Here is a 16,814-nt window from a genome sequence, read left to right on the forward strand (position 1 = left end):
GACATAAAATGTGTATCTGAACTCTACAGTGCTTCAGGAAATAAATGCAGATCAAACAATACTTGCACTCACAATCCATGTAGTGAAATGCATTTAGTACAGAGTTTGTCAGTGCCAGGCTTTAGAGAATATAAATAACTTTTCATTTTAAATCAATGCGAAACTTCTTCAGGATAATAGTTTTGTGCAATTAAGTATTGAAGACACAAGCAAGTAAGCAAAAGAATTTGTTATCAGAAAACTTCAAACTAGAGAGTGCCACAGCTGAACTCTGAAAGACTCCTAGCTTCCAACTATACAATTAAACCATTCAAAACACCACCTTTTTCACCAAGGAAAAGCATGACTTCCATGAGACTACTGCCAAAAAGTGTAGTGATACACCACCAGAATCACTGCACTAAATTAAAGAGAAGCTTAATTTTTTCAGCATACAAGTATTTTTTAATTTTTTTCTTTTAATATACAAAGAAGCTTTTCATCCCACCACACTTCCAGGGATGCCATTTGTTCCAGCAGAGATTCTCCAAACTATTGCCATGCCAAGTATCTCAAGACACTCCCAGTTAACAAATTAAAATAAAACTAATAACAAAATAAATAATTTAAAAAAATCTACAAAAAAGTTCAACAAAAAATCCAATACTCTGAAGTCCAGAGGATAAGACAGATACTGATGATGTTTATGAGGACCAAGAAGCATGGTAAAAACTGAGGAATTAATGAAATTATGAAGGAGATAAACTACATAATGCAGAAAAGGCAAAAAAAAGGTAGTGAAAGAAGATGGAGAACAAGAAAGAGAGGAATATATACTTTGTCAAAGAAGAAACAAGCTACGGGCAGAAAGAAATCCATATTATAAATAGGAGAAGTATTATTCCTGTTTTCCAAAAAGTAAATATCATTGCTACTACTGAAACTCTGTACAACTCCATAATATTTACCTATGCTTTTTACTAGTCAAATACTAATAATGGTCAGAAAACACCTGTTATGAGCCCAATAAAGGAACAATTTTAAGAAAGGTAGATTGCATATTCAATTCAACCAGTTCTCACCACTTACTTAGTAAGAGGTGGGTTCTGTTTCACTGGTTGAACATTTTGGGGTTTTTGCATTAGAAAAGGTGGGACACAGAAGCACAAGTATCCACACCTTTAACTAACTGGCAGTAGAGAGTGTTTTCAAGCCTTGTCTTCAATGTTACTTCATGCAAACGTGAGTGTTCCTGAAAAGTCAGGAGGAATGCTTAAAAACTGGATATTCTTACCTGTACAAAGCATCATCAATTTCCATAGAGTCTGCTGCCATGATGCAATGTGACTCGTTTACACTGGAAGGGTTACAAAAAGAAATCAACTGGTTACATTGGATGCAATTTCACAGTTGGCACCCCCTCCCCTCCCCACTCAGTTCTTCACTAAAAGAACTGAAAAGCACGTAAGTGATGTTACATAGGAATGATTTTGAACATTAGGAAGCCTGTAGAACACCACAGCACCTAGGTGACAAAAACACACAGGAGTCAGAAGACAAGCACCCTAAATCTTTGATAAATGCTTTCAAAATACAAATAGATACATTAATTTCACCACTGAGGAAATGCAAGACTTATTTCTTGTATTTGCTACAGTTAGATTTACTGAAAGTGCAACTTCATTTTATATTAACAGCTTCAAGCTGATTAACATGCATCTACCTGATCAGTGGGCTTTTCTGAAGATAGGAGATTCCTGAATTACAAGAAATAGGTATTTATGCTGAATTATTTCCATGCTAATTGAAAATCCTTATGAAACAAGTTACTGTTTTAGCTAACAGAAGAAATCAACACCCAAAGATCTGAATTAATGCAACATTTAACTAAGACACACAGTTAAATAATTCAATAGCATTTTAAGAAAAAAACATAATTTGTGCTATTGAGGCCTTCAGCCACTAGCAAGGACTTTTTCCTTGCTAAATTGGTGATAACTAAGCACCAGGATTAGGAATAAACTACCCTGGGCAGCTTGTTTCTTAGTTATGCAGGCTGGGAATTGGTGCTTCCTGAACCCGGTAGGTGACTGACATCAAATGCAGGATGAGCAAAACAGATCCGATGTGTACCCTCGGACACAACTGAGGTTCCAGGTCACACAGCTTATTTCAATTCCCTACAAACTGCCTTGGAAACCAGATGCAACTGACAACCTTATCTCCTGAAAAGCACTAAAGTAGCACAGCAAGACAGTTACATTGGACACAGGCCACAAAGCTCATAAGCTAAGATCTTCCACAGAGTGGACAGTAACTCCTGCATGTAAGCTGGCACACAGGACAATCGACATGAGGCACCTCCATCACAATCTACACCACTAGCCACTCAGAGCAGCTCTCGTGCCCCTACACAAGGGCTGAAGACAAGCAATGCCCCTGTTACTAGACCATCCTAGGACCTAGATCTCAAGCCAGAGCACAACACACCCATCTTACAGGCACAGGCTTCAGTCCCCACTTAAAAAAAAGCCTTCATTTCAGTCACTGCCTGGGACACAAGACTGGAAATTCCCCCCAAAGCAAGCCAGCATCATTTTGTAACAGAGCGGAAAAACAGTCCTAGAGCTGTTCTGCTCCTCCACAATCCCGCTCCACAAACAGTATTGACACTCTGGGACTATCCAACATAAAATGAGTGTGGTACTAGAGTGGGGAAGGTGATCCACCCCTGAACAAAAACTCTCAGCATCCCAGTTGTATTTCTCATTCTAGTTTAACCAGCATTGAATCTGTTTCAAATAAATGCATGTAAAAAAGCCATTCTAACATTATGTCCTAATTCTTACCAGAGGTTCGACCTTTATACACTTGTCTATTTCCTGTTAAAAGCCAACGCTATCAGTTTTAATGCCAAGTTTGTATTTAACTGCGTAATTAATTTTTTTAAGCCTCAGCTGCTTGTGTCACATAACCCAGGGACAAACTGAGAAGCTACATGTTACCAAGAAGGGCTAAGATGCTCTGAAGAGCAGCGAAGGCACAGGAGCTGTAGTGGTGTGCTGGTTTCACAGTGCTCCTTACCTCCAATCAGTGCAGGTCGAAGCAGTGGTAACTACTTGTTGTTCAGCACGCTGGGATGGCAGGGAGGCCTGGACTCATCCCACCTATCCAGGGTTTCCAGCGGTCGATCCCAGCCGATGCAGGCTCCCTGTTCAGTCGGCGGAGAAGAGAGAGAGAGAATGTAAGAGAGGACGCTCAGACCCACAGCAACTGCCCAGCCGGGCCAATGGGGGCACACTGACACCTCGGATCTGCAGCGGGAAACGCAGACAGAGTCCACCGGCTATGCCGAAACCAACCCGACCCGGGTCCCAGCAGAGCCTAGCGGCTGCAGCCCCCAATCGACGCCCCGGCTCTCGGGGCGCTCCTGCGGGGCTGGGCACCGCCACCCGCCCCGCCGGACCACCCCGGACGCGCCACGGCCGCGGCCCCGGCGCCGCTCGCCCTCACCCCGCGGCGGCCGAGCGCGGAGATCCAGGCCCGAGCGCGGCCGGCGGCGGCGGGGGAAGAGGCAGGAAAGGGGTGGGAAGCGGCGGCGCCGGTGCCGCGGCGCTTCCCCGCCTGCGCCGACATGAGGGGCCGGGCCGCGGCCGCCCCGCCCGCTCCGTGGAGGCGTGTCCGGCGAGACATGGCGGCAGTGAGAGGCAGCTTAGGAAGCGCCTAAGTGGAGGCGCAGAATCTATTAAAAAAACGCTGTTTTCTGCCCAAGAAGTAAGGCATCGTGTTGCTAAAAGTAAATTAAAAAAAATAAATAAATAAATCCCGTTTTGGTGCAAGCGTGACCGCTTCATACCACGAAGAGCGCTTCTGGGCCCTGCTCTTGAGGTACCCCCTTCAGCATCTTGCAGGAGAGCACCAGCATGGTGTCACCTAACACAAAAATGGGCAAAGTTTCATTCAAAGGGGATCGGGAGCCAAACTGGGAATTTCTAGGGAGTATCCAAAGCCAAAGAGGAGGTTTGGCAAAGAGTAGTCAAACCCAAAGTACATCCCGTGCCAATATGGTGTGTAGGCTTGTGGAAACATTTTCTCTCGGATTTTTGGTGGCAATCAGCCAGGAGGGAGCAAGCTGCCACAGTCACCGTGCTGCTACCACCACAAACTCAACACCACTCCTATAAATCCAACATCATCTCCTGTTAATATTTTCTGTCTCAAACTCTTATTAAGATCACAGCACTGCCCACCTTCCCATCTTGCAGTTTAATTCCTTTCACCTTAAACCCTGACTTCCCTTCTATCACCCCTGATCATTGGGATAGGTGAGAGGAATTTAAATCGTTCTTGATACCATTAGCACATCTTATCTAGAATAAGGATTCATGCACTGAAAAGTGTCCTTTCATGCAGGGTATACAGAATAGTCACCTTGTATTTTAAAATATTTATAACTTCAGGAAAAAAAACCAAACCACAACCAAACCAACCAACTACCTGGATCCTACAGTACACAACTTAAAAAAACAAACAAACACAGACATACACACACAAAAAAAAAATCAAACAAAAAAAACCCCACAAGCTTTTTCTTTATCTTTTTTCTTTATCTGTATCTAGGGTTTTAGGGAACTTCTAAAGGCAAGAAGACCCCAGTTTTCTTCTCTTTGTGAGTATCCAGTGCATTATTCTGGCATTTACCTCTCTCTAATAGAATTCTAGCAACCCTCAAGATTTACACCTCAGTCCAACAACACACACAGCCTTTGTACTCAATTGGTAAGAAAGACTAAGAGCATCTAGACAACACAGTGCTCGTACAAATTTGGGCTACGCAAATACTTGTCTACTACACTGCTTTTTTGGCAAGCAGAAATAATTGGAGAAGATGTGGGCAAATTTCAAAGAACCACTAGAGGCCACTAGAAGTCTGAAATGCCGGTCTGAGAGACGGGATAAAGGGAGAAAGCCGTTCAGGATGTCGAATGTAATCCTTACCAGTAAAGGAATTGATACTAAGGCTGATATTTGCTTTGTAGCTTTTTCACATAATATATAAAAAATCGAAAATACAAGAATTAATTTCATTATTTCAATATAGTAATTTCAAAGAGTGCATGTATCTAATGAACAGAATTACCAGGAGTCTCTGTGCCCATGGGTTTGGGGTGGAAAATGAAGGAGAGTTTAAAGACAGCAAAAAAATTGTCAGCTTCGTGGGTTTTTGTCACTTGGCTAATTTTTAGTACTGTCAGTGATTTTTTGCCTTTAATTTTTTTGTTTTCTTTCCTAAAAATGAACCTGTTAATTTTTTTCTTTTAGGGTTAAACTAACCGTTCTTATTTTCATGATCTTACCCATCAAATGTGTTCTGAAAAAAAATAATAAAAAAATCTTCTACCTACCATCTTTCTGTCGAGGTCATTACGGTTTTTAAGATAACAGTCCATTTCCAGATAGTCATCTGACGTGAAACAGATTTTGCATAGTCATAGCAAATACTGACAAGCCTTTTGCCTAAGTGGAGAAACAACATCCAGTTAATTCTTGCCTAACTGTTTAACAGTAACAAAGCAAAGACTAACCATGAATATGGGCATTCTAAGATAAATTGCCAAATAAAAGTGGACAGATTCTGCTTACCCCAGAAGCCAAAGAAACTCATTTCCAAATGCATCAATTAGATGGTGTACTCAGGAACCCTCTAGGTTGATGATACCAAATCAAAACAGGACTGCAAAATTGGAAACATCTGGAGCCCTTTGACTTTTCTTTTTCCGCTTAGCCTTCTTTTTAAAAAAATATATATAGCATTAAAATATCAGTAAATCTCACTAAATAAATTAATTTTAAAGGGAATCTCTGCTCTATGTTTGTATTATATTAAAATCAACTATAGCTTTTGATACTGGCAAAAGGTAGGAAACAGTGCTCTCAGTTTACTGACTTACTGAAGCAATGAGCAGAATGTGGCTGTGGCCAGGAGCAAACCACCACCTCCAGACTCAAGCATACTCGTGTCCCAGATCTCTGTGACTTCAGTTTATGTTCATCACTGTAAATCCACTGTAGATTCATTCTGCCTGCAGGTATTGAATACATCTTTAGAGTCAGTATTTTCAAAAGGAGCTGAAGCTGAAATAGCTGTAAATCTCCTTTCCATCTGGTGGGAAAATCCAAGACACTGATTTTTTTTTTAGTCTTTTAATTTCTTGACTTCCATGTGAGATGTCACGTTCTTCATGTGGACCCCAACGTGGGGATTTGGCGGGGGGGGGGAGATGCATTAGTTTCCCTGATCAATATAGTTAGTAAGCAAATTAGAAAACAAAACTCTTGTAATTTTTTTACCTAAAAATGTGTTATTTGAAAATATTAAGGCAAACATATTTCAGTTTAGCACATAGGCCGGTTCAGAAATTACCATAAATCTAAATCAACATCCTTCAATGGGTTTCCAAACATCCTGCCATAGGCTATGGCTTGCCATCAGCTCTTGAAGGAGCAAGGTGCTGCCTGGCAAGGCTTTGTCTCCTCTTTTTGGCACAACATGCAGTGTAGGAGTGTTTTGATGGCATATTTAAAAGGACTCCAGCTTCCCAGTGGGGTGGGCCAAAGGATCTTTCCACTTAAAGCTGCTCTAGCAAGTGACACCTTCCTAGAAACCGTGTTAATAATGTTGATAAATCCAGATAAACAAAGGCACCAATTACATAAGCTGATTTCACACTGAGATGTGCTTGAATGTATTTCCAAAAGCAAGAGCCAGCTTTTCCATGCCTGTGCATCTCTAACACAGGCTGAAAGTTGCCAGATAAACATTCATTGGGTTAAATAATGGCTTTTGGCTCTCAACTCTTCTAATTTGTTAACAGGAACAGCAGATACAGAATTGAAGTCTCTACAAGCTTTACTTACATAAGGCATCCCAATGGCAAATTGATGTCATTTAACTAGACCTGATCACATGACTAGGCCTTGTGCAATCAGACTCTTCTTTCTTTCCTACTTCTGCTCCAAGCTGAAAATTGGCATTGTGTAAGCCTCAAACAACTCAATTTGAATAAGCAGAAGCTTGGAACACATTTTTTGGTGCTTTAAATCTACCTGGGAAATCTCAAGAGAATTGGTACCAGCTGCATAGAGCTCCCCACAACGAGTTCCCAGGAATGCAATATCACAGAGGTAAGGGGTTGAAGCAAGCTGGTGAATTCTTGGATGAAGCTTCAGATCCATTCTCAAATTTGCGTAGTGCTATCTTAACTGAAATTCACCTCTGAGTATTTTAGAGAAGCAAATATCCCACCTTGTCTTTGCTGAAACATCTGCGAAGCTCCAACCACTGTTAAAAACAAAACCACTCCTAGTACAGGAAACAAACAGAGAGCTGCAGTTCTAGAATAATTTTATATAAAATAAGGAAGATTAGTCTATTTTGTGTCATATTCAAATTTAGCTTGATTATTATTAAGCAAAAACAAAAGGACAGAAAAGGATCAGCTGTTTTTAAATACATTTAATGTTATGAAACATTGCTTCTGTATTGTCTAAATCCTTGATAAATCTAAACATTGACAATAAGAAAAATCTTTTCTTTAATCACACAATATTCTCTTTGTTTTATTGTAGGGCGGAAAACAAACAGAGTCATCATAAATAAAACACTGACACGGAGTATAAGACAAACCTAGGCCAGACAGTTTGCTAAAAGTTTATGAAAAGTGCATCTGGCTGGCTCAGGGCCCTGAGTAAGGTAGACATTCTCCCACACACCTCTTGGCTGTTTAGCCTCTTGCGAGAAAATCTGAAATAAAGGCTGCCTTTCTCATTTTAAAGGTATTGCATATACACATCACTTGCAGTGTGAGGTAGGAACCAGTTTCTCGGGGCTGTGTCTAGTCTGGACCTCACCTCCTTATTGTTGCCCCTTCATTTGCTATGCAAAAATATAGATTTAAGTGCAAAACAGAGCCCCAGCTATCAATGAAAGTGAACTGTATACCTTCTACCTCAATTCATGAGTTTATTGTAAGGAAGGGCACTTGTCATGATTTTCACTTTCAAAGCAATAAGAGGCACAAAAAACTAGACGTAATTTTCTTTCCAAAGGATGCTTTCAAAAAAAGGGACTTGAACACTAGAAGAAAACAGTGTTTTCAGGTGACCTAATTCAAAACTCAATGAAGTTTCTATTTTGTAACTGAACCCGGCCTAGAGTAAATTCTTAGTTGAAAAATAGCAGCAACTCAAAAGTGCATAAATTGCAAACTTCATCAATAACTTAAGGAAATGGATCTGCTGCATCTAACTATCCCCCTAACTGTTCCAAGATCCTTTTCATTTTATAATGACATGGAAAATCAGAATAAAGGTACTACTGTTTCAAAAGCAAAACCAATCTAAAACTTTCAGTAGATTTCTTTCTGAGATAAGGCATCTTGTCTTTTACCAAAATTTAAAAGATATACAGAAAGACTGGAAGGAGCTCAGCAATAAGACAACCTCTTCCTCCACCACCAAGGCTTAAACATAGGCTTTTCCATCCATATGTAGACTTTAATTCAGGGTGTGAGTTTTCAAGAAATACCAAACATCTCATTCCCAAGGATGCTGATTATTGGAGAGCTTGCACAGTAGGAAGAATGAGGAGATATCCAGTCCTGAACAGCAGGGGAGGCAGGATGATTCAGTGAAATTTTCAGCTGTAGTAGGTGCAGCTGTGGGACTTGCAGTTTCATTCATGTCTCATACAGACTCTTGTGAGTCCTGCATTCACAGCCTAAGCAGTCCAGTGGCCATTCAAAGACTGCAGATGACAGTACTGGAGTGACATTTTGGATCCTCATATTGAAGACCTGGGCTTTAGAGGATCCTCTTCCACCAGCAATCCATGAGAGGTCATGCACAGAGGTAGGAAAAGTGCTTGGTGTATAAGGATTGTGTTTACTCTGAAGTTCTTATCAGGACTGTTATTTCATATGAAATTACTCTTCATCCTCATAAGATGTATTCATATTCAAGATCATATTCATTCATGGCAGAGCTGAATCCATCAGTGAAGCAAGACTGCTTTCATTGCAGTGAGATGGTTTCCACTGGCTGGCATGCCCTTGGAAAAGCATGCTGTTTCTTGAATAAAAAAGGTAGTTTCCAGTTTGTGGTGAATATTTATTTCTCCATTTACGCAAATTTAAATGCCTTATTTCTTTCCCGGGAGATTGGTCATGAGGACACACTTTTTACCAATTTGGGTAGAGCTTATGTTTCTGCATCTTAAGCAAATTGGGTGTTGAACAGGGTAGATCTAGAAGACAACAGGTACAGAGGTAGCAGCACAGCATTGTGATGAAGTACTTCCACCATAATACCTTCAAGGAACTTGAACTTTACAGAATCCACATAAAAATTTCCTGTTAAATATGTGCTGTGAAATAAGAATATCAAGATCTTCTCTTTTCCCTTCCTACCTACTGCAAGCACAGAAATCCTACTTTTCCTTAGCTAGGACATACCCTCAGTCCTGCTGATCCACTGTTAGTTACCAAGGCCACCAAGCAGGGTGAGCATCCGGGGTCTCAGCTGGACTTGGTGCAGATGATAGTCTCTAACAAGACTAATAATCAAGGGTTCACTTTGCTAAAAGCAGAGCTGTGACAGCATTTGCTTCACTGGAGGAAGAAGGTTCAGCTGCAGACTTCGGCCATGGCTGAAGAAAAATTTCTTTTTTTTTTTCCCCTGGAAAATGTTTGCATTTATAAAGCAGGTAAATTGGTATCGCTTAAAAGTTAGTTTAATGATGTCAGTTCATAATTTCTGGTAAGTGAGAATGTTTCACGGCTCAAAGATGAGGCAGACAATCTCATATGTTTAACATGAATTCAGAAGGGGATAGGATCTCTGACAGCAAAGATAGGGCTTGCTGTGGGCTAAGGTTGCTTCAACCAAAACAATATAGGAATATATATACTAAAAAAAAACTTTTAAGAATTACAGATAAATATGAGTTACACGTAGTCTGTGTAGTTAAATCTATTTTTTACTTTTGAATTAGATGCCCGTTTTTGAGGTAATCCAGTCACGGAAATAAGTCACCCGTGTGTAAACTCCAGGTTTATTTGGTTTGGCACATTCATCTCCCCAGCTCACTATTCCCACGAGGTACCACATCAGTCTAGAGTCTGGAGTAACCAGTGGTCCCCCAGAGTCCCCCTAGAGAAAGAGGAGGGGGAAAAATATTTAATTAATCAGATGAGAAAACATAATTCTCTCCATAGACAGAAGGGCCTATCCAATAAGAGAAGTAAGCAAGCAGTATTTCAAGAGCTGCCATTTGTGCAGGAGCAAGGCTGTTTCTGAAACTTGAATCAGAAGTCTGTGGCATTTTCCTATTTACCGTGGGACCTCCTGACCTCTGTCTCCATAGTTTTACAGTAAAAAATACCAAAAAGGCTTCTTTTCTGTTTTGTGAAACACTGCTTCGCACCTGCCTTTTCTTCTTCCTCATACAAAGTAGGGAAACACAAATATAGACAGCAATTTAAGCCAGCAGGAACTTTTTTTTTTTTTAACAGTAACTGCTATTCTTAAATTGTTTTAGTCACATGCAGCAATAACATTTCAAAAAGGAGCTTGGATCTCCTTTTTGCTTGGAGCTTTCATCAGGAGCTTGGTCTCCTTAAGATGTTAACCTCTTTCAAAGGCTGAATTCAGATACTGTTAATAATGTGACATGGTAATAATAGATAAACTAGAAACCTTACAGGCTGCAAGCCAATCCTCATACAACAGACCAAATCCCCAACTCCCACTAAAATGATTTGCTGACATGAACAGTAGGTGCACCCTTCTGCATTGGTGTCTTCAATGCTGAGCCAGATAGGAACAGAGCAATGAGCTTCTCAGACTTATGCTACAGGGAGCTTTTCTTTGGGCAAAGGTCTGTAGGACTGGGACTCAGGAAAGGGCCTGTTTTGAACCAGCACTTAAGAGACAATCTTTGAAAATAACATATATAGAAATTATGTTTTTAAAAGTGATCATTGTGGAAATATTTTTCTTTGAACATAAGCATTTCCTTGCAACATTTGCAAACCTGCACTACACATTTCCTTCCCATTCTCTTACACCTAGCTTCCTTATAATTATCTTTGTTTCAGACAGTTTTCCTTGCACTGAGTCAAGTGCGTTACCAAAGATCACTTCGTAACAGATCTATTATGATATGATCCAGTCCAGAATTTAATTTCAGTGAGAATTTAATTCCAGTTCAGAATTTAATTTCAGTCAATTAAGATTTGGTCAACCAGATACTGCAGCCAGGATTGAAATAGTTTTCCATTTTAATTTTCAGCTACAATTACCTGACAAGCATCTACTCCTCCTTCCAAGTATCCTGCACACAACATCCTGGGTGTTATGTCCCCATCATACACTTCTTTCCTGTTGCAAGTGTTTGAGTCAATAAGTTTCACTGTTGCTTCTTGAAGAGCATTTGGAGCTGGACCTAAGAGAAAATACAGTTTGGATATTTATCAACAGAATTACTTTGCAGTAGTTAAGGTACAGGAAGAGTGTTTAATATTCTCTGATGGAGGACCAGCCTGGCTTGGTTTACCGTGGAGGTTTTGCTTGTTAATCTGTCTAGGTTAGGCCCTTAAGGAAAATGTACATAGGATCACTTGGGAACCGTATCATTAAGACAGAAGTAATGATTGCATGGTACATAGTGCTTTAAGTGTAAAGACATATATTTTTTACACATTCCGTATGGTACCACAGAACACAAATTACCTAGCAATTTGGGCAGATGATACGAAGTGAAGACATCTTTTTTCCATTGCTAAATCTATTCTTAGTGTGGCCTGGTAAGGGCGTGAGCTTGGGTAAGTTGCAGCTCAATCTGCACATTTACCTGAAAGCCCACAGAGTTATCTGTAACTTCCAACTAGTGCTGGGAAAATAATTTTTTAGGTTCTATATAAATACATGCATGGATGGACTACATGTCTTATGAATTTACAATATGAAATGGAAAGGCTGGGAAAACAGAACAGCCTTCTTCCTGTTTTCTACCTCAGTGGATTGTAGCTCTACCTTTGTCCACTCTAGCTTTAGAACAAGGAAGTGGTGCTTATATTAAACAAACCTATTGCTTATAGACAAAGCATTAGGCTTGTTGCCATATAGCATATGGCTACAGAAGTTATATCAAAATAAGAAGCAGATCAGAGCCACTGGTTACATACCATGCAGGTCACCTGGCAGACTCGGGACTCACCGTCATTGGTAAGTGCTCCCCAGCCTGTTATGACAGCATAGATATTGTATGGAAAAGTCTGAGATGGCTCAGGCAGACAGACACGGTGTATGCTACTTGTAAACTCGACTCGTTTAGAGAGCTGCACAAGTGCAATGTCATAGTCGTGTTCTGGGTAGAGGTACTTTTCATGAATAATAATAGTCTTGACTGATCGCTTCAAGCTTGGTGGCTTCAAAAGGGCTCCAAAAGTAGCAGTCCACTTCTGAGGGTGAGTCATGCTGCAAAAAGTAAGAGTGCTGTAAGTATTTTGCTGTAAATATATGTGTTTAGGACTTTAAGTTTGTTGGGCACCTTTATTGTAAAGCTCCTTCAAGCTGGTTCCCTACTAGATTCTGATGGCTTCCATCACTTTCCATAACAGTGTCTCCCACGGAACTGCGGGCTGCTGGTAGAAGAGGGCAGTCCTGTGTTCCCTCCCCAACCACAGTCTTGTACTCCTCTCCTGCTCCTTGTCCCTGATCTAACCATTGTGTGGCCACAGGGTGTTCATCAAATCAAAAAGCTCTTCTGCTACAAAACTCTTCCTCTCTTACTGTTTTTGCACGTTGATAATCTGTTCCCTCAGCTGTTCCATCTTACAATGCCCCGTGGCTTCACAATTGCCATACTTTAAACAAAGAAATGCTGGGCTTGCATGGCTGAATGGAGGGGTAGGAAGATGGGATGATAACTACTGGTAGTAGCTTGCAGTGGCAGAAACCTCATGTAACACGAAGGAGCACCTTTAAGAAATATGTCGGGCAACGGGAAACAATACTCCACCATTTCAGTCACATTACCTTTTCTGCTCTTCTTTGCTCAATACACCAAGTGACTATTGATTTCCACCCATACAATTGGCAGTTCTGCTCCAAAGGGTCAGTCTTTAATTTCTCATTGTAACATTCAAGTGATAGGTCTGCTTAATCCTGACTTTTCTCCTTCAAAATTGTTCCCTTGGGAAAGAGTCAGGGGTGTGGTGCAAGTCTGGAAAGCCACATAACGTGATACACAAGGGGCACATTCCGCTGCAGATTCTAAGATGGGAACTTACTCTCTAAAGCAGTGAGCTGCAGATACAAGCCACGTGTTGCTGATGAGTGTTGCACCACAGCGATGGATGTTGTTGTACTGCAAACTAGCTTGCCATGGCCAGTCCCCAGTCTCTGCAGAAGACAATCCGCCAACTATTCGCAACGATGACGATTTTGCCATTGACTTGACCGATCTATTCTGCCGTAACCCACAGACTGTCAAAAAGGAAAAAAAGTATATTAGCTGTTCTGCTGTTTAGTAAATATTCCTGCTGATGTCTGTGGAAAACATATGTAAAGTTACATACCATCTAGGTTCTCTAACAGTATTGACATCAACAAGAAAACATACCATCCACCAACCCACAAATCAGAGCTCCTCATGCACAACCCATTCTGTTAGAAGCCTGAATGAACAACTGACTATTATTGAAAGCCACGACGGTCAAAGATTCAGGCTTAGCTGCATGAGCAGCCCAATTCAGGAATCAAAACCTTCATTACACATCAAAGACAATTCCCGAATATAGGGATTGCCAACTTTAATGCCCCAGGTAATTTGTCATTAGAATAAAACATAAAAAAAGGAAAATATAAGACAGGAATGATCCAAGCCATGGGTTTTTACCACGCATGCACACAAATTATATCAGCAAGATGTCACCTAGAAACAGGTAACTGATCACTGAAGTCTGCAAGTGGACCTGGAGAGGCACTTCCAGCAAACAGCGTCACACTACTCCAATCAGAGGTGACAAAGGCATAGACACCTTCAACATGGTGTGCATCCATGACACAGAAGAGTATTATCATCCAAACGCAGAGAGAAATGGAAATATCCATAGATTCAGCAACTAAACTCAGGATATTCAGGAGCAGCTGAAGCTCCCATGTAGCTTTAGAAACTTCCTCAATGAACAGACTTCCTATCAAAACAGCATTAAATCCATCTCACCTGGACCAAGACCCACTAGTTTTCATCCAGGTCCCAATTTCAGCTAGACATTGGAAAAGTTAACTGACAGGACTGTTGTGCCTGACATTAAAGCAGCCACCTAGCCCAAAATACTGACTTTATTTATTGGAAGTCCTCCTTGCTCATTCAGTTTTACTGTGTATACCTAGGAGTCGTCTGAAATGTCTTCATTTTCATATGGAAACATGGCTTAGTCTCTGCATATCCAAGTGCACAATTAAGCAAACACATCATAGAAGCTCTCACTGTTACCAGCAGCAACTGGATCAGGCTAGTAGATAAGCAAGTGTCGTGGACATTACAGTGCTCAGTCCTCGGTAGCTAGGTCCTACGATCCTTTACGGAAGGGTTTACATTTAAGGTGGTACCTTATACCTTCCAGACCAGTGCTACTGGAGGCAGAACCATGCCACAGGCACTTATGCAACAGGACCTGTGTGTCTCCTCTAGAGCTCAACCCTGGGAATTTCCATAGAGCCCTCAGCACTTGTTCTTTTCTCATTGTTCTTTCCTCACAGAATTGCTGATATTTTTAACAGAAGGAACATCTCACTGCAAAAAAAAAAAAAAACTGACCAGGGAACTCTGCAGTAGGTGTGGACTTTTTCTGTAAGGGGTTTTTACCTCATCACCACTATTTTCAAACCAGTCTTCCTAAGTATCCCAGAAGACACTAATAAAACAGGCTTCCTTATAAACTGAGCAGTTTTTCTAAACACATAGTTCATCTATGTGTACTACAAAGTCACATTCATTAGACAGGGGGATAAGAAAAAGCTTTTAAGGGCCAGGAAAAGTGCTCGGAGACTCTTAATGCCAATTTTAAAAACGGGACATTTCTGATGCTTAAAAAACCTTACTTACTGTCATTGAAGAGGGCTTCTGCTCTTTTTGGCTCCACATCTGAAACAAACAAACAGTCAGGGTAAGGCCAGGATAGCACAGACAAAGTTTCCCGTCTGCATGGTTGTCCCATCTGGCAGCTATTTGAATATAGGGCACCACAGGAGGCATGGCTGAAGGGGCTGCTAGAGAAACCAGTGAAGCTCATATATGATCACACTCTTATGCTAGCTGTTGCACTCCCTGCAGTGCTGCTGCTTTTTCTCTGGCCAGTATCCTCTGAGCAACAAGCACTCATCCTGCCCATCCTGCTGGACCCTGGTGTTTCTGGAGGGGAGTAGAGACAAAACAAGTCCTGTATTACTCAAGATCCACAATTTTCTTGGTGAGAAACTTTTGCAGTGGAAAGTGTTAAAGCTCCATTTTTTTGTAAAAAAATCAACTGGCTGTGTTTTACACCAGTGTGAGGGCCAGAGGAGGTCTGGTACTCTCACTCTGTGACCCTCACTGCAGCAATGCGAGCTTACAATTGCAATGGCTCACTCTCCTTTCTCCTGTCTTATTGGTACACTATTAATACTAAAATAGATAGTTAATAGCAATTTATTACATGGCACTGCAGGTTCTGGAAATACAGTCCCTTCTTTAACATGCAAGCTGTATGTTTATTGATAATACAGTCTGCTCATGCTGACAATAACAAGCATTGGCTCAAAGTCTAAAACTATCCCCCTCCTTCCAGAATGCTGGTTTTTATTACAGCTACCATTGTAGTTTCCAGCATTGAAACTATTTTAAAAATAATACTGTATTACTATATACCATATATATTAAAAATAATAAAAACTATTTAAACCCCCCACAGTTTCAATACATTTTTTAAATTACATAGATTATAATTTTGTTTAAATTATATAGATTCTTGTACAGCTTCAACAAGTTAATATTTTGCGGCTGGACATCCTTTCTCAGCAGATCCCTGTCCTTCACCACTAACTTCATATCTCTTTGCTGCTATACAGAATAATATCCTAGTTTTGATCCAAACCCACACCAAGTCAGGAGGAGTCTCTTTTGAATGCAAAGGGCTCTGGCTCGTAGTTGTCGCCTGTTGGGTTTGTATCACGTGTGTTTTGCTTGCGGGCTTGACACTCCTTCAGGTATGCAGAGTGAATTGCCTGTTTGCAATCCACCAGTACTAGACGTGTACTCATTCATTTCTTAATGTAACCTTAAGCAGATTATTATAGGAAAAGAAAACAAACAGAACTCCGGTACATGCACAGCTTGACTGCAAGGAATGTTACAGAGCAAAGGCAGTGCTAGGGCTGCCATATGTGCATGCAACCACTGCTTTACTTTGTAAGGATAGGAGATGAGGTAAAATTGGACATCTATATAGCAACACAGTCTTATTCACTATGGACAGGAACAGTTCACATAATAAAGATAACTAAGTTTTACTAGTGGGCAAGCAACTACTTGCAAGGTCCCCTTTTAAGTAAAAGTAAAAATTCTCACTTGTACTTTCACAACTCATATGAAGGAAAGAGGAAAAGACTAAAAGGGCAAGTACTTTTGCATCTCAGGAATGCTAGTTGTATTCTTTGAATTTCCATGGATAATATGGCTTGCTGTCTCCAAGATCCCTTACATCAAAATGTAATGATACCAGAGAGTAAAA

At 40.7% G+C, this 16,814-nt stretch overlaps 2 protein-coding genes across 2 annotated transcripts in view; both read right to left on the reverse strand.

Moving 5' to 3' along the window:
- UBA6 (ubiquitin like modifier activating enzyme 6) overlaps positions 1 to 3,607 on the reverse strand; it is a 30,471-nt gene extending 26,864 nt beyond the window's left edge. The window contains exons 1-3 of the mRNA XM_032685339.1: positions 3,493 to 3,607; positions 3,064 to 3,190; positions 1,274 to 1,336 (exon numbers count right to left, since the gene is read on the reverse strand). Of these exons, the coding sequence (XP_032541230.1) occupies positions 1,274 to 1,314 (41 nt within the window). The 5' untranslated portion in view covers positions 1,315 to 1,336; positions 3,064 to 3,190; positions 3,493 to 3,607. The remainder of the gene's footprint in view (positions 1 to 1,273; positions 1,337 to 3,063; positions 3,191 to 3,492) is intronic.
- A 6,419-nt stretch (positions 3,608 to 10,026) lies between these two features.
- Positions 10,027 to 16,814, reverse strand: part of LOC116785985 (transmembrane protease serine 11E-like) — a 39,373-nt gene continuing 32,585 nt past the window's right edge. Inside the window, exons 6-10 of the mRNA XM_032686232.1 lie at positions 15,152 to 15,190; positions 13,332 to 13,527; positions 12,257 to 12,516; positions 11,340 to 11,482; positions 10,027 to 10,188 (exon numbers count right to left, since the gene is read on the reverse strand). Coding sequence (XP_032542123.1) covers positions 10,027 to 10,188; positions 11,340 to 11,482; positions 12,257 to 12,516; positions 13,332 to 13,527; positions 15,152 to 15,190 — 800 coding nt within the window. The remainder of the gene's footprint in view (positions 10,189 to 11,339; positions 11,483 to 12,256; positions 12,517 to 13,331; positions 13,528 to 15,151; positions 15,191 to 16,814) is intronic.

Source organism: Chiroxiphia lanceolata, chromosome 4 (genome assembly GCF_009829145.1).
Source record: "Chiroxiphia lanceolata isolate bChiLan1 chromosome 4, bChiLan1.pri, whole genome shotgun sequence".
Lineage (NCBI taxonomy): Eukaryota > Metazoa > Chordata > Aves > Passeriformes > Pipridae > Chiroxiphia > Chiroxiphia lanceolata.